Source organism: Ooceraea biroi, chromosome 7, assembly GCF_003672135.1.
Source record: "Ooceraea biroi isolate clonal line C1 chromosome 7, Obir_v5.4, whole genome shotgun sequence".
NCBI lineage: Eukaryota > Metazoa > Arthropoda > Insecta > Hymenoptera > Formicidae > Ooceraea > Ooceraea biroi.
Window position 1 is genome coordinate 2,217,151 of NC_039512.1, and position 21,525 is coordinate 2,238,675.

At 39.5% G+C, this 21,525-nt stretch overlaps 1 protein-coding gene and 1 pseudogene across 5 annotated transcripts in view; one reads left to right on the plus strand and one right to left on the minus strand.

Annotated features, from left to right (window-relative positions):
- LOC105277651 (rap1 GTPase-activating protein 1) overlaps nt 1–21,525 on the minus strand; it is a 109,948-nt gene that overhangs the window by 57,835 nt on the left and 30,588 nt on the right. Inside the window, exon 1 of one of the 5 annotated variants that reach the window (XM_011336164.3) lies at nt 10,959–14,255. The exons of the other annotated variants lie outside the window; for them this stretch is intronic. Coding sequence (XP_011334466.1) covers nt 10,959–11,218 — 260 coding nt within the window. The 5' untranslated portion in view covers nt 11,219–14,255. Of the gene's footprint in view, nt 1–10,958; nt 14,256–21,525 lie in introns of those variants that run through there. 5 annotated transcript variants of the gene reach the window in all.
- LOC113562278 lies at nt 14,804–20,656 on the plus strand (annotated as a pseudogene).

The window sequence follows — 21,525 nt, forward strand, 5'->3', positions numbered from 1 at the left end:
ATCTTTTCATTTAATTTATTACGTAACAATAAAAATATTATATTAAATGATGAAGTATAATATAGCGTACATGTATTCAAATACTCAAATATATTAATTTTCATTAATCTTTTAATTACTCATGATATAATACTACTAAATTATTTCTTTTTTTCAACTTTCAACGGTATAATAAAAAAATATAAAGATTATATAACACAATTCATTAAGATAAAATTAAAATATTTCAGATTTTTTAATGAATTGTAAAATAACTTTCTAACGCCAAAAATTGCTAGGAATGTCTTATATAAAGTAATATTCCCTTATTTTTAATAATATAATTTAAAGTCACTGATGTAGATAAGGAATCTAGGGCTCTTAATCAACCGTCTAAAGCTTTCATTGAAAAATTCAGTATTTAACGCCGGTTGAATCACCAATTCTACGGTCATTCCGGCAGCGCATTCCGACGATGACGATGATCTTACGACGAGGAACAGCTTGGGTCTCGTGCCGATTCTCGTATACGCGTTTAAGGCCTCGTCTTTGCTCCCTCCCGCCCTCGTGCAACATCAGAAGCTGCCTCGCATGCTGCTCGCGCGAGATAAGGTCGCTCTGGCCTCTTAATTGCTCGTTTCCTGTCCAGAAGGCTCCTCTGCCTCGCCTCGGCTTCGTCTTTGACCCGAGACTACATCAACCTTCTGGACAGACAGCGTTCTTAATATCGTAAGAACGGAGATGCTGACGATAGTACTAAAATATCGATGGTTTCGACATTTACATCGTAGATTTTAAATAATTTTACAATGATCCTTGTGATTAATTCTTATATCTCTATCCCTTCGAAAAAAATAACACACAGGACAATGATTATATAATATTGACTATAATTATAATATATAATAGATTTCTAATTATTGTAATAATAAATATTAAGGCTATTAATTAATAATCATATTGCATATAAAATTAAGAACTGTTATAATTATTATACACGTATCAAATTGATAACTATAAATTATACAAATTTTTAAAATATTCCTACAGACAAAACCATCGTAAAATTATTATTTTCAGGCCTAAAGTCAGGGCTGGTTAATCTTGGAAAATATTGTACCTTCACAGGTATTCATGCGAAATATTTTCCTAGTAATTGCACGGTCCAATAAATCGCATTCCGTTCAAATTCATCAACGAGGAAACCAAGAGTTCGCGTAAATCGCAATTACGCTATCCTCGCGAAACCGGTTCGATCTCGCGTGCCAGAGAACGTGCAACGAACTCTTGACACAATCGTGTCTACTCGTTCGAAATATCATCCGGAGATCATGCCTGCAAATACAGACATTACGAAACGGATGACGCACTTTCGGCATAATCTCCAATTTCGTTCGCTCTGGCTCGCAATCGTTGCGGTACCATCGGTCGTCATTCGGGATCACCGCTAATCCACCCTCTCGAAAGGCTCTCTTACTAAGGTATCCATCGGGACATCGACGCGTGTTACCATCAATATAGAGATTTCAGCGGGGGATGATGTAGCCTCCTTTCGAGGGGCGGCACGCGTAATTTCGGACCATGTGGACGCAACGCGCGGTATTAATGTATTAATGTGCATGTGTGCACACAACATGCGTATCAAGAAACACGGTAGTATCTCCCGCCAAGTGCAGGCATAAGCAATGCACGAGTGAGACCGCCTTGATATATAATATAAATTACAGCCATTTTCAATACCACAATTTTTATTGAGATCTTTTTGTTGATAAATGCGTGTACTTAGCAACATTTTTTTATTACTAGTTAAAGGTTCCGTCATAACAAACCATGAACGTTTGCGACTGACTGTAGTGACTGACAATAATGACCGTTGGCCGTGATGATAATAAAGGCTTTCATTCTTTTATTATCACAGCCTCAAATCACTGAGGAAAACACACACGTTCGATATTATAATTCAGGAACCGATAAATAATCGCGTGAATCAAGGTTTGCTCGTTTAGCTTGAATTTTATTTTAAGAAAATAAATTTGTATAGATAATACTTTCACGAAGTGTGACGGAAGTTCGTTAACATAATAGTTGTTAATCTCATGGATGAAATACGCATAGTATTGCAATATGTACTTTTGTCAGCGTAATTATCGTATTATATTTGTCATTGACACAGTTACAATGAAGATAGAATTATAAGAATATAAATAATTATATTCACGTTGATTATGTATAGTTTTGTACTAACAGTACTAGTTATAGAGGAATATTATATAATGTATTTTTCATATCCAAGTTGAACCCAGCGTTTCGTCATCCGAAAAGCGGAGTGAACTTGGAAAAATTTATGAAGCCACGATACGCATGACGTAATACACGTATTATATATTATCTAAGCTTGTGGTTATCGCCGAGAAGGACCGGCTACCGAAGCTTTTAGCGTTATAAAATTTAATAATGCAGCAGATACGTCAGACTAATATATCAATTTGCTCGCTACACCCATAAATAATACCGGTAAACAGAATGTAGCACAAAAAGTTTTAATTATGTTTTAATCTCTAACTGCAATTTCTAATCAATGTTAAAACCAAATTGTCCATTATTATTTTCTTTACTTTATAATCTTATTATTGAAAGTTGACCGTTTATTACAATTGACAATTATCCAAAATTGTTATCACATACAATAATTATAATAATAAGTTATATTTATATTGTAACATAAATTTATTAACAACAAATATATACCTTCTTAAATACTTTCATGTACTTTTATGGTTTTAGGTATTAAACAGAAGATTAACTAATATAGCATAATGATATTTAAATGTAAAAGAGTTTATATTCATATATATATAGCATTATAATTGCTAGAGAGAGAGAGAGAGAGTGAGAGAGATTACTTTCCTCGAAGACAGAAACATTGTGGGATATGCTTTATCGGCTGCTATTAGCGCTTTAAAAGGCTACGATAAATGAGTCATTTCCATAACATGATGCCACGCGTTGGCGAAGGGAAAACGAAAAAATAGAAACCAGATTACATCTGCGTGCGAGTCTAAAACTTCGTTCTCGGACAATTTGCATAGTGTTTCGCCGATGCGATAAGAAACGGGTTTCGAAGGTAGTCATTTCATATCTGCGCTGTTGCACTTATGTCCCAGTTATCCTTTCGAGGATCGGTGGCCTTAATGAGGACACGTATCGCCGAGACGAACACGCGGCTATCTCCGGTTGCGCTCTTACTTTTCCTTCCCTTGCGGACAAAGCGGTAAACGCTACCGAATAAACCGTTTCACCAACTAATTGCCGCACGCAATTACCAGTTTACAATGTGTCCCGCGCACAACGATTATCATTAAAGGTTATTAATGACCTCTCTGACTATCCGATAACTGCCCATTAGAAAACACGTTTGGAATATTGCGTACCGTTAGAATCGGGCTTCGAAATGCTGTACAAATATACGCGGTGCCCCGCGAAAAGAGGTCAGTGCCTCGGAAAGCAATATAGCCGACGTTACGAGGAAACGCCGTTTAAATAGATGCGAGTCCGCGTGTTAATTGAAGAATACCTCGCGGAATTGCCGTTCAAGTACATGGAATTCCTGTCGCGCCCATGGAGGATTCGAGTAACGAGCTTTTTGTCACTCTATCTTAATGTACGCCGCGAGGGCGGTTCGCGGGCGAGAACGCCCGCTTCTCCTTCTTGGCTTTATTACACCGCGGCGTGTTATCGGTATCGCAGTCCGCTCGCTTTCGCGGAAATGAGGAATAATGAAATAGAATGGCCCATTGTGTAATAACAGCGACGATGATATCGTCGCCGCAACGCCGTTCCCGGAATCCGCGGTGTTGTTTGAGCTTTCAGGATTTTCAAGTGCTCTCGAGTGCGCTCTCAAGGTTCCCTTGCAGCGAAGAAAAGGGTTCGAGATGATGCCCGTATGCTCGCGGAGCTTATGTAATGCAACGTAACGGAACGTACGCAAATTAAATATTTCGAATAATAATACTAATAATACAAGAATAACTATAAAAAGGTCTGTTTGTAAAATAACTAAATCTATAAATCTATAAAACAATTAATCGCTATTCGATATAATTAAAAAATTCTAAAATTTCGTCTGTTTCTTAAAAATATATAACAATTAACCGCAGATTAATATCGCGGAGTGTATGTGCAAGAATAAATTCAGTATCTCAAGTTTAATGATAACGGTATTGATATCACACTTCTCACGTGAACCGTGATTGCTCGGACTACGATTTGCGCTGTAACGTTTGGAAACTAAAATAATAAAATAAAACAAAATCGTGAAATACATGCCGCTTCGTATTCAATATTTTTCCATTTCTATTTTCCAAAAGTAATCCATTGATTTGTATCTATCGTGCGACAGTATTGCCGGCGATGTCGGACAAGTATTCCTCGAAAGAACTATCGTTCTAGCATCCATAAGTCATGTTTAAGCCGCTGTGTGACTGGCCATTCATTTCCATAACTGTACTCGCCACTCCAACGCGATGATCCGATAATTCTCCGAGCAAAACGTCGGCGAGGCATAAGAAACGGAAAAGATCAAGCGAATCAACCGTTAACGACATAATTCTTTCACCGGGGAGTGAGAAGGGCTCGTTCAATCGCAAATCCGCCGCGATATTCACGGTATTAACAACTTCCCTGTCGGACATCTTCGCAACTGTGCATGTGCATAATTTTTAAGCGTCAAGTTTTTATCACTCAGCTCCTAACTACTTTTAATTGTCAGTATAAATAAACATGCTATTAATTTCTCTAAAAATATATTTGTACTTATTTATCTTTTATATTTCTACTTCCTCATCTGTGAAAATGATAATCGGATGAGCAATTTAAAAAGATAATTAGCAAGACACTTGTAACGGTAATTAACTAAGCGTTATTCACGATAATTGCATATTACAAAAGTAATCGAATTGATTACTCCGAGAGAGAACGAAAGTAATCTTACGAATATAAAGATAATTAACGTAAAAGCGCAGATCTACAACATTTCTAGACACGCTTCGTGGGCGCGATTAAAATAATTAAGATAGCGACAAGTGTGTCGCGCTAATACGGTCCAGAGCATATACGCTAATACGGTCGCTACTGGTGGCTGCTCTACAGTTTAACGAGCGTAGATACAGTACGTCGATTCATTTATTAGAGAGATCTTGGAGAAGGGGAGGAAGAGGAGGAGGAGGGGGAGGAGAAGGAAGAAAAAGCTAAGGAAAAAGGAGAAGAGGAGACGACGACACGCGTAGACTGCAGCGTGGCAGCTGCAACACGCGCGAACGCGTACGTGGATGAGACGGAAGAAGAGGGTGAGCAAGCGAGACGATAGGGAGGAGAGGAGAACCGACAGTCGGAGATATCGCGAACACACGGTTACTTGTTCTTGACTAACGTGTTAATATACGGGGTGTGTCGTATCTGTCTCGCTATCTTCGCTGTAAAGATCGCGAGGTCGATCTCGGGAGGAATCCGCTTTGCGAAAAATTTGTAAAGAAATCTACTTATCTTTTCTCGAGAGCTTTGATCTCGCAAACGACTGATGCGACTTAACGTGCAGCGTGGACATCTTAAATCAAGTTTCAGATCGAATGCCTGCTACTCGATTTTCGTTAAGCCGAAAAGTTCGGAACCGGGTCCAAATTGATCGACGAGCCCCCTTAAAAAGGAATGCGTGGTGGATGCGGGACACCCTGTACGTGACGCGCGTTTCTCCTCGCATCTCCTGCATCCAGGCGGGCATCCGTCGGGGAAGTGTTCGCGAGCGCAATCTCAAACGCCGGAACGCGACACGAGCCAGGCAATCGAAGCTATTCAGGGATAAATGAAGCGTGAAATAAAAAATGCACGAGGCGCGAATTATCTGTCGCGCGAATCACGATGCCAGGATCGCGTTTATGTACGCCGGGGGCAGTGCCCCGGTGGCCCTGTTCGGATACACATGTACGAGATGCTGCACTTCGATATAGAGAGAGAAGGTGAAGAGATAAGATACTCATCATGTACTCTGAGTCGTAAACTTAGATTTAACACTCTCCGTAAAACAGGAATTAATTTCACTTTATGGGACACGCCTATTACACCCTCGGCGAAACAAGCAAGAATAATATATACGAGGACCATAAAGCTCGTAACATTTTTATACATATTGGGTCATTAAGTATGAAACTTTACAAATGTAAAAGCGACATCTTTAACATTTGTTATCTCAAATTTGGCGCCAGACGTCAGTATCAGGTTAGGTTAGTGTGATAGATGTATGTTCGCTCTTCAAATGTCATATTTGTTTGTTCAAATATCTTCATTAGTTTTATTGGTGGATTCTTTTTTATAGAACTATGGAAAAGTCCAAAATTCGTGTGATTTATGAACATGAGTTCCGCCGTGGAACCACAGTGTCGGAGACAGCTCGTAATATCAACGCTGTATTTGGTGAAGGTTCAACTACTAAAGCAACGGTGGGCAATTGGTTCAAAAACTTCAGAGATGGAGATTTCAGCCTCGCTAATGAGCCACGTGGAAGACCAAAGACGAAGGTGGATAATGATCACTTGAGAGCCGTAGTAGAGTCCGATCCATCTCAAAGTACACGTGAATTGGCATCGATATTCAATGTTTCCATACCCACCATATTGGTTCATTTAGCTGCAATTGGTAAGATAAAGAAGTTGGACAAATGGGTCCCGCACGAATTGACCGATGCGCAGCAGGCGCAACGTCTAGAGGCTTCCCTTTCTTTGCTTTCCCGTCACAAAAATGAATCTTTTTTTAATCGAATTGTGACCTGCGATGAAAAGTGAATACTCTACGACAATCGTAAACGCTCACATCAGTGGTTGAACGCTGATGAACCACCGAGACATCACGCGAAACCCAACATTACACAGAAGAAGCTTATGGTGACTGTTTGGTGGTCCAGGTCAGGGTTATCTACTACAACTTTATGAAACCTGGTACATCGATAACGGCTGAAGTATATTGCAAGCAACTGGACGAAATGATGCAACAACTTGCTATTAAACAACCGAAATTGGTCAACCGGTCAATGCCAATCCTGTTGCATGATAATGCTCGACCGCACACTGCACGACTGACCGTGGGCAAAGCTACAGGAGTTGGAATTGGAAACTCTCCATCATCCACCATATTCACCAGATCTATCACCTACCGACTATCACTTCTTCCGAAATTTGGACAACTTGTTGGCGGGAAAATTCTTCAATTCTCAATAGGCAGTCGAAACAGCCTTCCGCGACTTCATCGATTCCCGTACTCCTGGCTTCTATAGTAGAGGCATAGACCAACTACCACTAAAATGGCAGAAGTGTGTAGATAATATTGGCGCATACTTCGATTGAAAATAAATCATGTCCATGTGCCAAAAAATGCAAAAGTTTATGTTCTATTTGTAAAGTTTCATACTTAATGACCCAATATATAAAAATGATAGAACTCTATTTCAAACAAACGCATAAGTTTCCGGAACAAACCGAATTGAGAAAATGTAGAATTTGTAACGTATATCGCATCTCTCGTATCTAACTTTGTCTCTTCTGTTCCCCAGATGATAAATATTCGATGCGAGATTGTTTTCGAAACTTGCATCCGAGCGATGTCACGTCGGATCAGCGGCGCTTGCCCTTTTTACCTGCTCATCCCCCGGGGATCACCCTTTTTATCAATCTCATCCTCGGATCCCCTTACCGATACTAAATCAGTATTAAAAGCGACAACGTCATGGTCTCGACATCTCTCGATTTCACGATTTAACATTCAACACATGCATTGCTTAATTCTCCCTATTATGTTGCAACACATGCATTCATGTATTTTCCCTTCGTTATAATAGTGAGATTGATGAAGATTTAAGTTTAGCTAATATTTATACGAATTTCGTACTTTAAAATAAACTCGCAAAAAATATAACCTACGTGATTTATCAGATAATATTAAATTAATCAAATTTCTTTTATTTATCTATTTCTCCCTCGCTCGTTCCCGAAGAAATATTTTCCCGTGGGGTCTTTTCGAGTTCGTTCGCGTTGGTCTTAATGATAAAAAGGACAATAATTCATTCTCGCCGACGAACAGCTGTAAAACATTTAATCGCCTACGAAATAAACGCGCGGAAAGTTTCTACTCGTTATCCATCCCCGGTATACATATCAGCGGATTGGCCGCACGCGTAATCGGATACCAAAAATCTTCTCTGGAAGGGAGAAGAAGGGTTGTTTAGGATCCTCCATACGTTGCTGTGTAAATAGTCGAAGTACATGACTACGTGCGAATGAATATTTATGACGACGCGTGACGGAATTATTATAATTCCGCTGGCGGTGAACACGACGGCTTACATACGTGTATCTCACCCCGTCGACGCCTTATGGACATAATGGCTTAAACGACGGCCGATTTTCGACCGAACCGATTATGCCAATGTTACAATCGGAGGACAGTTGTCCGCGACTTGTATGCTCGCGTTGAATTTATTTTCATCGCACGTTTTAAAGATCGAGTTAGTTATTCCTATCCATAGTTATTCATAGTTATTCCTATCCCCAGGCAAATTAGCCGAGTCGAAGCCGCGCATAAATCGATCGTATATGGCCGAAGGAACTTGATGGAATATCGATCATTTCGTTCATTCGGTATCCTAGATATTTTTTCTCTAAATGTGATTATACGAGCGTCTGTGATTTGTATGGAAAATAATATCGCAAAGTTACGATTCATATTCAGTCGTTCAATTATACGTATAAAACAAAAAGTTGAGTAATAGCTGTTAGACAGAGAATTAATAAAAAGCGCAATGTCAGAATTTAATGGTTTAAGGGGGGAGCCTGCTTCAGAACGTTGAAAATAAGGTATAATTTTACGAATTTTTTTGGAGAAACTATACAGCGGATCATTATAAAACTTTGATGCATTTATTAGTACATGTTTAAAGATAAAAAAAAATTATTTTTTTATTTGAATATATCGCCTGTAGAGGTCGTCCTGGAGGCATCTTAGTGCAGCCGGCATTGTAAATTCGTGAGCATTCTCCTGCCTCCAAATTTCATCCAAACTGAAAAATTGAAATATTTTCTTGTTATTTATGAATTCCCATCGTCGATGAACCTTTAATATTCATAAAAACATTAAGTTAAACAATTATTTTTGCATGAAAAAGTTCAAAACCTTTGCCTAAAAATCGTACTTTTGTGTTCTAAGCTCCACCATTTTGGCACTTTTCAACTTTTTTCTTCTCTCTTTGGTTCATCGACGATGGGCATTCATAAATAACGAGAAGATATTTCAATTTTTCAGTTTAGACGAAATTTGGAGGCAGGAGAATGCTCAGCAATTTGCAATGCCGGCGACGCGGCTGCACTAAGATTTCTCCAGGACGACCTCTACAAGCGATATATTCAAATCAAAAAATAATTTTTTTTATCTTTAAACATGTACTAATAAATGCATCAAAGTTTTATAATGATCCGCTGTATAGTTTCTCCAAAAACAATTCGTAAAATATACCTTATTTTCAGCGTTCTAAAGCAGGCTCCCCCCTTAATGATGTAAGAAAAAAGTCGGTGTAAGTCGGTAGACATTCATTTATATATCATAGAAATATATACGACATTCCAAAATGATTGTCTTTCAATTTCTGGGTTTGAATACCGTAATGTTGCGCATGTATAGTGCTGTTTAGACGAGCGACGAAAAGCGAGGCATCGAGAAAACTCGGTATGTGAAATGTGCGCTTCCGCAGCATCAACAGCGTACACCGAAATGCAATTTTGGCGTATTCGCGGTGGATCGTGAAATTTCGCTTCAGGCAAGGTGCACACTCGCATTGGCATTCTTCCCGTACGTGAAGAGAACGCAGCGTCGTTAAAAGTTAGAGCATACCCGTTACACGTCCCGACTGGACAGTCTTTTTCTCTCTTTCTCTGTTTTCTCTCTGCCTCACTCTCGATATTGTGCGCGCGAGTGCAGCCGTGTAACGAGCCGTAATCTCGCGGTAATTTACAAAATGACAGTCCATAAATATTTCGTCCGTAAATTGTGATTACGGGTTTGATCGACTCCGGCCCCCGCCCTCGTGCCTCCCGGTCTTCTTTCCGCTTTCGTACGACGATCGTGCGCCTTAACTGTAACCATGCGCCGATGCACCGCGCGACTTTAGCGAATCGCTGAAACGAGATTGAACGTCGTTTGACGGAAATGCGAAACACGGATATGTATATATATGTTTAATGTCGTAAATATACAGGCCAGAATATGGGACCCGGTGAAAATGCGACGGAGTTTGCCGCAAAATGCGGAAGCCGAGTGCACGTGTACGACTCGCTTCATCTGCGCCGCAAGATACCACGTGCAATCAGACGTGAAGATTCTATTAGTACTTCAATTATTTTCTCTATTAAAAAGTTGCGAGCAAGAGAAATTGCATATAGTTTGTAATAGTTGCGATAAACCAAGGAGCTATCGATATAATCTCATTGGATTTACAACACAATGTTTTGGGTTTAATTATAATTATAATAAATATTCATTATCGTAAGAGTAAATATAGCAAATAAATTTTTAATATTTATATTATAAAACTGTTCGTTCCTCAAAAATATCCCAATTTTAAATTCTACTCTTAATGACCAAGAAGAATGATTTATATTTCATATATATTTATATCCTAATAATTAATTGTTCAAAGCAGCTGTCTTATCGCAGAATGATATAGCTTTCAAAATACCTTAATCAGAATAGAATGGGTTCGATGAACTCTTTTTGTTTTCAATTAACCGACCGTCTGCCAGTGACGGCACAGTTCAAGAGTTCAAACGTGAGTTCTAAATTAAAATCCGATTTTTCTTCCCTCCGTGATGGATGTCGTTTGGAGCACGAAACTTCATAACAAGCTTAGCGCATCGCGAAAATGAGATTAGACAGAAAAGCTTTACCGTTTCTTCGAGAGGAGTGTGTAGGACTCCTTGGTCGCGGCGCAAATCCTCATCCGCATTTTGCGCACGGCTCTTTTGCGCACTCCACCTTCGAGAACTGGCATCCAGACAAACGATCTCGCTCTCCGATCACCTATTGCTGATCCCGGTGCTGTTGTTCCTTGGCGACGAGTGATCGCCGCGACGACTCCTTGCTGATCACTTTGCACCACGGACGCGTCCTTCGCCCCACGAGGACGACGATGTGGCGGACCTCGCATTCGACTCACTTCGCGATCGGCATAGCGCGATTAATCCACCTTCTCCCTCGTCCACCCCCGCGCGCGTGGTACACGCGGAAAGGAAAGAAGAGACGCGCACAATAATTATTTCGTCCGGCTCAGCCGATTTTTCCAAGTTGCGGCGCGCGGGTGAATATGATTTACAATCGACGAGCTCCTCCCCGTTGCTGTCCTCCCTTATCTCGAGGTCACCCTCCGCGCGGCACGATGATTCTTGCGGTCCTCCTCTTCCTCCCTCTCCTCTTCTTGCGCTCGGCTCGAGTCTTCGGTTCGCCTCTCGTCTATTCGATAACCATTATCGAGATAAGAACGTCCTCCTCGTACGTGCGGCCCGCGGGCCCGAAAGCGTTCTTTCGATGAATGCGCAACGTCACTCGCTGGATGGATTCTCGTGTACTTTTGGCGCGCGTAGATCGATAAGAAGCACGGGGATCGATATCACGATAGATATGCTGATAGATCTCTTGCGAGGCTTCGATCCGATCGACATAGCAATTTGTTTTGGTCAAGGAAGTCTACTTGCTACTTGCTTTTGAATTTATAGCGAAGCTTGATAAGTACCGTGTACTTTGATCCTATTGACTAAAATCGTGTGAGTCGATTTATTGTCAACAATAATAAATAACTTCTTTCTTTTTGTCTTTCCTTTTTTAAAGTCACAAGATCTTAAATCAAGAGTCAAACTCTAGTCGATATTATTAATACGAAATTATTTAAAAAAATATCTTTATCTTTACTAGTTAATATTTCGAGAGTTTTCAACTTGCGACGTACTCATGTGGTTTACATCGAGCGAGAAGTAAAATTATTTAATCTTGCAAACTCTTAATCTTTATGCCAAATAGTAGAAAAAGTGCAATATGCGTTTTAACATATTCTTTGTGAGTCTTCACCAAATTGTGGTGCTTTTCAGACATCTGTTTCTAGGGAAACAGATGGTGAAACTCCTTCATAACAGATACACAAAGAAAATTCTCAAGTCTGAGATAAATCAAACACAGGTATAAAGAACAGCAAGGTACAACGCAGGTACACCGCAGAAAATGAGTAGAGAATTTCCATTCGTTTCAAAGTCAACCATAGAAAAAAAAGGATGTTCGAATAATAGGTAAAAATAACTTTTCTATTACTCGATATAAATCACATTTTAGTACGCCGAAAACATTCGAGAATTAAGCTCGTAAGACATAAGAACATTTCTGTTGAACGACTTGCACTGGAAATCAGAAATTCGCAAGAAAACTCAAATTTTAACGTTCAACTGCTCGACAATCGAATTCCAGCAATGATCGATACCAACACACAAGGACACGAGAATCCAAAATCACAAAAAGTAGTGAACAAACTGGATTTCCAACGAGTGAATAAATGCAGGCGAAATTTACGCAAGATTATGTTACACTCGCAATTGACTTGAGAGAGCCGAGTAATCCTCCGTGAGAGAAGTCAGCGCTATTATCTGCCGTTCTTGTATCGCTTTGATTTTTTGCGGGAAGCGACTCTCTGTCGAGCGTAGACCTTTGGTTCGCACGTATACGAATCGGCTCGCAATCGAGATCGAATGCTATCAATGAACGTGACAACGGTTGATCAATTAGCATTCGATAACTTGTTAATAATGACAAAGAGGGAAATTGAAAAATCGTGGTAATCGAAAGCAACGGCAATCAACATTGTTTGGTGTGATTGGCACTGTTATCACCGTCTTTGTTCACGCGCGAGGAATCGACGTAGAAGGAAACCCGCGGATTTCCAGTCAAGATCGGCACTGTATGCGCGAACGAACATTGAATCGGTGTGATTAAAATGCACTTACAGTGAGAAAGCACCACGATTCCCGAAAATCAAGCACAATATTGCGTTCAAATGTACTTCAAGAAAACTAATTTACACGTGATGAAGCCTTTCGCAAGATTTTCACGAGTAACCGATACCATTGTCAGTCAAAGATAGCACTACGCAACCGCACTGGTCGCGTCGACGCACCTGCCAAAAAAGATTGCGTCGTGAGCGTAAAATCCGCTTCATCAGCAGAACTTGCGGAATCACGCACTATCTTCAATTTTCACACTGCATTTTACCGATTGATACTGCAAATCGGCATGACAAATATCACGTATCGAAAGAGTACGTCGCGAGTAGCACAACCGATATCCTCGTCTCGATAGTCTCGAGAGGGAGAGATCGGCAGAACACGTGCGCACGAGCGGCCCGACGAAACGAGTATGAGAACACGAGGAAGCACGCGTCACGTACGCACCCCCCAACGCATCGTAGGACCCCGGCGAAGCTCGTCGGAGGGGGTAAGGGAGACACACTGGATTGCGTTGCTGGAGGGGATAGAGAGATCGAGTAGCCGGGGCCCTGAGGATAGTAACATGCCCCTGCTCTCTACCCCTTCCCATCCTCCCTCTCTCTCTCCTTCTCTCTCTCTTTCTCCTCTCTTTCTCTCACCCTCCTCAAGCTACTACTTGAATCTCGCCTACTTCGTTCCTCCTCCGCTCCCCGACTTACTGTCGCATACTTTTCCTTCCCGGTCTTTTTCTTTATCTCAGCATTTATCTACCTTCGAACATCGGGTACACCTTTATAGCGCACCTACGCTTCTTCTTCTTCTTCTTCTTCTAGCTTCATGTTACTTCACGCGAGACTACGCGAATGTATTTCGTAGACACCATATCGTGCACAGTCTGGGTGCCTCTTGGAATCGTATACTGAAGAGATTTATATGAATATCCGGATTAATTTTCAATTTCAGTGTTTTCGAATGCACGCGCATTCGCGATGGATATAAATTTAAACATTTCTTATTCATTATAATTTTTTGACGATTCCATATATGTATGTATAATCTTAGGAACAAGATAATATTTTATGTTTAATGGCTATTTTCAATTTTTACTTAGTATATATTTTACGAACTGGTTTATCGTTACATATTTTATGCAGAAAGGGAAAATATTTTACGCGCGGTAAAGATAAATTTAACTATGTTAAATAATATTAATTGCGTTAAATAATTTTACCTGTGTTATCATATGTTAAATAAATGAATGGAAATATGCAATATATAGTTTATAATAATTTAGAACAATAATTTATTCTCTTATAATTATAGTATGACGGTTACTTTGTAACCGTTTCTAGAAATTATGTTAATCGTAATGAAATGAAATAGCCGATAAGATTGTGATAAACATCAATATTTGATTGATTGTAAAATGTCAAGTTACCTCACCCATGTAGGCATTTTTTACGGCGCATTTTTAATGAGTTTTTAATCGTTTGCTTAATTTAACTTGCTAACCTTCACATTCTTTTCTTTTCTTCAAGTTTGAATACATTATTCATGATAGAATTCATTTGATATTCTCACGAAATGCATATACTTCGCAGTAGAAGTTTAGCACTGGTAAGATTGACGTCGAAAATTACGAGATCTTCACAGTGCAAGAATTTCCAATAACTGCAATGACTAGTCAAAAATAAGAGTAGATGAACGATATGCGAAATTAGACAAAAGAATCTCAACAAGTAGACGTAGTATATATATATATATATATATATATATATATATATATGTATAAAGTGTTTTTAGTATCGAGTTTAATTTAATCTAATTGTAATGTGCTTCTTTCGATCCATTTCACTTTTATACTGTTTGAATCGTACATTATCCGCCAACAAGAAGAAAAAAGAAGAACATTTCTGGAAACGTTCCTTTTACACGCGCATCTTTCGCGACCGCTTCATTTTTCACGAGATTCCATTCTCGGACAGGTTGATCGGCGAATGGCCCAACACGTTCACGTTTACGAAAGCGATCGCCGAGGACACGGTGTTGCGATACTCGGCAAGGGGATGCCGGTGTGCATCGTACGACCATCTATCGTGACTTCGACATGGAAGGAGCCGATCATGGGTTGGGCCGACAGCGTGTACGGGCCCATTGGTCTGCTGGTCGGCTTGAGCCTCGGCTTATTGCGCACGATACATTGCCACAGCGCAAAAAGCCCGACTTCGTACCGGCCGATTACGTGACGTCAAGCTTGATCGCCGCCGCCTGGCAGACCAACACGAGGTGAACTCATTAATCCACCTACTTACTAATACCATTTCCATTAATGCGACGGAGGAATAGCAGTCGATGACGTTAATGAGGATGACGTAGATAAAACGGAAAATATAATGTATCTAACGCGATCTAATACACTAAATAATTTAACAAGTAAACAATTTAATAGAATAAAATACCTTTAACGTCCGAATTAGGAAAAACGCATAACTTATAAATATCGTAATACGGTACTTTAGCTGTCTAGCTGTATATTAATTCAATACAAGTACATAATCATGTATGTTAATTATTAAGTACATTATTCACGGGGAAATCCAATGCGTCATGTTCTCACAATCGATATCCTAGACTACACCCTCAGAAAGGATTTCTGATAACAAGACGAAAAATATTCTTGACTAATTTAATCGTATTACAAGTATAAAAAATATGAAAATAAAACAATTTTTAATTTAAATCAGTAATTTCTATTCTTCTCTCTCGAATTAAATAAGATTGTCTTACTGTCTCGAGACAAGAGTAACATATACAAATTTATGCTCATATATTCTTGTATGTAGAATAATTTGATATTAGCGCCACTTTATAGTAGGCTTTGTCGATGTCGACGCATCATTTTCTCACAGTCGCTCGTCGACTCGGCGCTTCTGCGTCCTTTATTCCGATAAAACGGCCAATATTTATGTGTTGCAATCGAAAATCGGGAAAGATTTACAATGAATAAGTGCAATACTCTACAAGAAATATTAAAAGATATGGAAATGTAAGTAAGTATATACGATATACTTACTTGAGAAATAAGATTCGAGATAAGACATTTCCATATCTTTTGCACTTATTCATTGTAAATAACAGAAACACTTTCCCGATTTTCGATTGCAACACATAAATATTGGCCGTTTTGTGCAGATTCTACAAATTCTCTCAGAAGAATAGAATAAGATGTCTTTTAGATCTCACAATATTCTGAAATCAAGAATATTTTGAACTTGCTAGAAATTTGTATCTAAATCCTTCTGAGAAAATGAATGAGATAGCACGAAGATTATTTGAATCGAGATTTTCGAATTTTCTATTCAAGATTAAAATATGCTTCTTTTCAATAATAAATATGATTGTCGCTATAGCGATCTTATTTTATGATAGATTAAAGAGTAATAGCATTAAGTCCAGAAATCTTTTCTGTGGGTGTATATTCTCAAAAGATTACAATTCTATTTATTGACAGAAACACCAAGAAGCTAAAAGACATTTAAAAGACATGCATTGTGCCAGACGGAAAAGGTACCGGTATACAATTATGTGTCGTCGAATCAAAGCCCGATAACTTGGAACACGTTCCGAAAACACTCACGGATTGAAGGTACCGGGTGTGAAAGACATACGGCTGCAGTGCATGTTTTGGAACAGTAGACTATGGGTGCACAAGATCTTCATGTGGCTGTTCCACTTGTTGCCCGCGGTCATGGTGGACGCGGCGGCCATTCTCACCGGCCGAGACCCAAGGTCGGGTAGTCTCCTTTTTCCCTTTTTTTTAAATACATTTTACATACACGAATCGCGGGATATCGCGGGACTTGTGTTAAAACGCTTGGGCGTTCTAGTGAAAGAGAGATGTTCGAAAAGTTGCGAAAATAAATATAAAATATTATTTTTGTAATTCTCGAAAATAGTACATCTTCCCTTCTCTGATCTTCTTTCGTAATTTTCAGATGGTGCAAGGCTTACAACTTGATAAACAATCACCTCATCGCAACGTCTTACTTTATGACGGAGCAGTGGTACTTTAAAAATGACCAATTTAATGGTCAAACTGTGAGAACAAATGAGCGCGGTGGATCGCTCGCAAGATCTTCGAGTTTGACATGAGCAGCTTCGATTGAAGTGAATACATAAAACGAATGGTTAACGGTATTCGCGCCTTTGTCAGCAAAATCCCGTGGGACGCAAACGTGGAAGAAGCGTTGGCTGAATACATTGAGTATTAGATTGCGTTTTGACTCGTTAGAATTTAATCTATATATAAATAACAGCGAAGCAAGAGCTCTGCAATATTTAATAGAAATGCAATATACTTATAAATTATATCTCTCGTAAAATGAGCCGGAATATTATGAATAAGAAATCGAGAATTAAATTAAATATCAAGGAGAAGGTTGGAGGCTGTATAATCTTAGCCACATACAATCTATTTTTCGCGCTTATTACAGACCCGCTCTGAATTTTATTTATTAAAGCATGAAATCTATACGGGGTACGGAGTCTGGTTACATAATTAAATGTAATCGATCTAACGAAAATAAAATTTTCCATCTGAATAAGGATTGATAATTTTAGACACATGATATCTTATCGTCAGCACGGACACGTGCTGGAAGATGCAACGTGAATAGAAACACGATGAGGGTATCTTTACTGCACTAGCGATGGACGGATTGTCGACCAGTGAAAGTGGAGAAATTCGGATACGTGGAAAGATCGGTATCGGTGTCGGAAATGAGCGGTGCATATACGTTAGGGGCGTCACAGCGGTGATTTACTGACGACAGATTCGCCGGTGATTCCGAACGAGTGCCATAATGCGACGGGTATCACATACCTGGTGGTACTCGACCATATGGGCCATCAGCTCATGAACCACGCCGACAACAATGCGGCCTCTTCGGTCTGATTGCCATTGTTCCAGAGTTTCACGAGAGCGCACGAAACGTCAATAATCACGGGACACTTTATAGCGGCAATAGGTCCTTAGTAATGGGTCCTCGGGAATGTGTTGTCGCGTTCATTTAATCGGATTTTAGTTGCTTACACGCAAAGTTTGACATAAACAACTGTTATCTGTTAGATATTAATATTAAATGAAATATAATAATTGAAATATAATATAAATGAAATATAGTAATAATTAATATTAAATGAAATATAAAATGGCTTCCCTACTACAAAAATAACCGTTATTATATCTACAAAACATTAAAAGCAATGAGTGCGAATTTAAAAAGCATAATAGCATTATTATTATTATAGAAATAAGAACTATACTTATTTTTATTCACGTTATTACCTCATTTGCGTCATATTACTTTATTGCAATTCTGTATTTCCGCTTTATTAATTTTACGTGTTGCAATTTCAAATTTAATTCTTTTATCATTATTCATTACGTCGTACTTAATTTTATAATATTGAATTTTGGAAATATTGCCTGTATCCAACCTACGATTCGCGCGAAAATTCATATTATCTCACTCGACACGCCTTGACTAAATTTAATAATCACTTGCGATTATCGAACTTTTTTTTATTTCTTACCGACATCTACTGCTAGTTCTACTTGTGCGATTTCACACTTCGACCGAAGATTGACCGTAGCGCGTGATGTATTATTTTGTTCGATAGTAGCATCCTGTGCATTCGTTTCGGAATGAATAGTGCACCCGTTAACGTGGCTGTTGCACGTTGCGGTGCATCTACCTACACGTGGCGCGGTCTGTTCAGTCATCTATCTACGTATCTACCATCTACCTGCCTACCTACCTACCTACCTACCTACCTACTCACCTACTCGTGCAAATCCATTCGCGTCCCGATCTGTCCCGTTTCCGCGGTGTCATGCACCTCGCTATCTCGAGGCCCGTATGTTTCGTCGCACGTCGCGCATATTAAGGTCTAATCTCGTAAAATTACATAAACAGTTACAAGTCGCCAAATAAATTTGTCACAGGTACGTGGGAAAGAATGTTACGCCGCGGTAGTTCTTATCGTCACAGATGGATCGACACAAGAATAATTCCCAAATCGAATCCACGGAATTAAATCAGTACGAATCCTCGTTGAAGATAAAAGGTGTAAATGGATGTTCGACATTTTTTTTTCTCATTTTCTCTTGTAATCTACTGTATACTAGAGGGTTTTTCCCGTTTAATAAATATAAATATAAATATAAATATAAATTAGACGGGTTAAACGAGAGACGAGAATGAAAGAAAAACTTTCCACGAGGAGAGAAATGCAGTGGGTGAAACAGGTCGTGTCGGATATTAATCAGTGCGCAAACGGATTCACGTTGAATAAACACGATTCTAGAAAAAATATTAGCCTCCGTGTTAACAAGAAGATATCACGCGCTACGTCGCGCACTTAAGACATTAATTTAGACGGGAAATTTTATCTCTGCTAGATCGATTACATTTAATTATACAGTCAGACTCCGTCAGAGACTTTTAATAAGACATGAGAAAGGACACGAGAGAGAAAATGTCAGTCAGGGAGTTCTTGATAGAAAACTGTATGTACGTAGCTAATATTTTATAACGTGAATATTACATGTGCAATATTTCCATATGAAGAGCTCACATAGTTGCACGTGAGCTAGATATCATTATTACGGCGTTAAAGATGTACACGATATGACCGGTGCGAACAAAGTGATCATTAATATGATAATAATATTCTTTCTCTTAGCACGCGCTAATAATGGTCACCGAGAAACACGTCAGAAGAAGTCGTCGACTCGGTTATGGAAGAAAGGGAGGAAAAGAACGGAAATACAATGGCGATAGTTGCGCAGCCAAACATAACGTAAGCATTGCGCTGGACGACATAGTTGCGCGATATCCAGCCTGTCCACGTGGTTACGTAGCAAGCACGTGGGCGACGTAATATTCTTATATTCTACCTTGCAAACTCGCGCCGTGCACACGTTGTAAAATCACCATGAAGCGCGTAAACCTATTTTCATCAGCATGATTGAACGAGTAGGTAACGAGGAGTGATGCAGGTGTCGAATCGATTGATAAAAACTAATTGCCGCGTTCGTCAACATCGCGCGATCGCTGTGATTCGCAATTTTGCGAGATGGAAACGCTCAGTCGGGAACGAGTTCTCGATACGCGGAGCAAACAAACAGTAACAATGCAGGAGCGCACAACAATCCTCTCCCTTGTTGGGATCGGATATGAAATAGAAGAAAAGAGGGAAAAAAGTGGAACGATGCGATGCACGGAAACAAAGAGAGATCAGAGAGAATCGGTCTGTATTCGGGCCCCTTTGACAGGCACCGCCGCCGTTTTGACAGAGCCTGACGAATCCTGACACGAGGAACGAAAGGAACTCACGAAGAGAGGGTTGGAAGGCCGAGCGAACAATTGAAATAATAAACCAACGCGCACTCGACGTCGGGATGCTACAAACTGCATCGTAGCATCGATCCAAGTCCTTTATTTCGCGAAAAGTTTAGATAATTTTTACTGGCTCGAGAAAAATCTCTCGTTACTCTTAATTAAAAAAATTATTGTTATACAGATTATTATTTGCCACTTTCTTTAATAATAAACAAAGTTAAATTAATGTCCAAATTAAAAATATATTGGAAAAAAAGAATTATTTAATAAAAAGGCTATTTGCCGCACGTCTTTTATTGTATATTCGATAGAAAATTTCTCAGTAATCTTGAAAATAAAAACTCAGAGACTCAGAGTCGATTTTACGGGATAACGCCAAATATTCGAGTTCAATGGAGAGGGATTAACAAAAACGCGCACCCGCCTGCTCGGAAAATGCAGTCGCAATGAAGGGAGAACGAGGGCTATGGGGCAGGAACGAGTGCGACCCATGCAGAAAAACCTGCTGCACGCGCACAGCGCACGGGACACTCAATTCTACGCTTTCATTCATCTGTGCATCGCGATCTTATACAGAGCGACCTGGAAAGAGCGATGTGCCGCGTTATTATTAATGGCGCGTGGAAGGGACGCGCGGGCACGCGAACAAAACTCCCGACCAGAATAGAGATTTTTCTCTGCCTCTTGCGCATGGTGAAGGAGGGCATGGGGGATCCTGTTCCGCTTCAATTTCCCGCTGCGGTGTCAGAGTTCATCTCGAGCAGATTAATTTCGCGGCTCGATACGTTTCAAGAGACTACGTCATTTTATCTTTTCTCACATTGCATGTACCAGGGAATTGCGATTTCGAGAATAATGATGCAACGGAAATGCTGATTATGTTTTACTAGATTTATGTTTCATCAAATTATACGAGTTTATTATCAGGCCGGATCTTACTCATCTTCCGATTGTGACAGAATTAACGGATAAACTAGACGACAAGATAAACTCGGTTGTACTTAATATCATACTTTCCATGATGTGAATGTAAATGAGAATAGTACGCTTTTAATATTATTATATCACATTTCGCAATTTGTTCG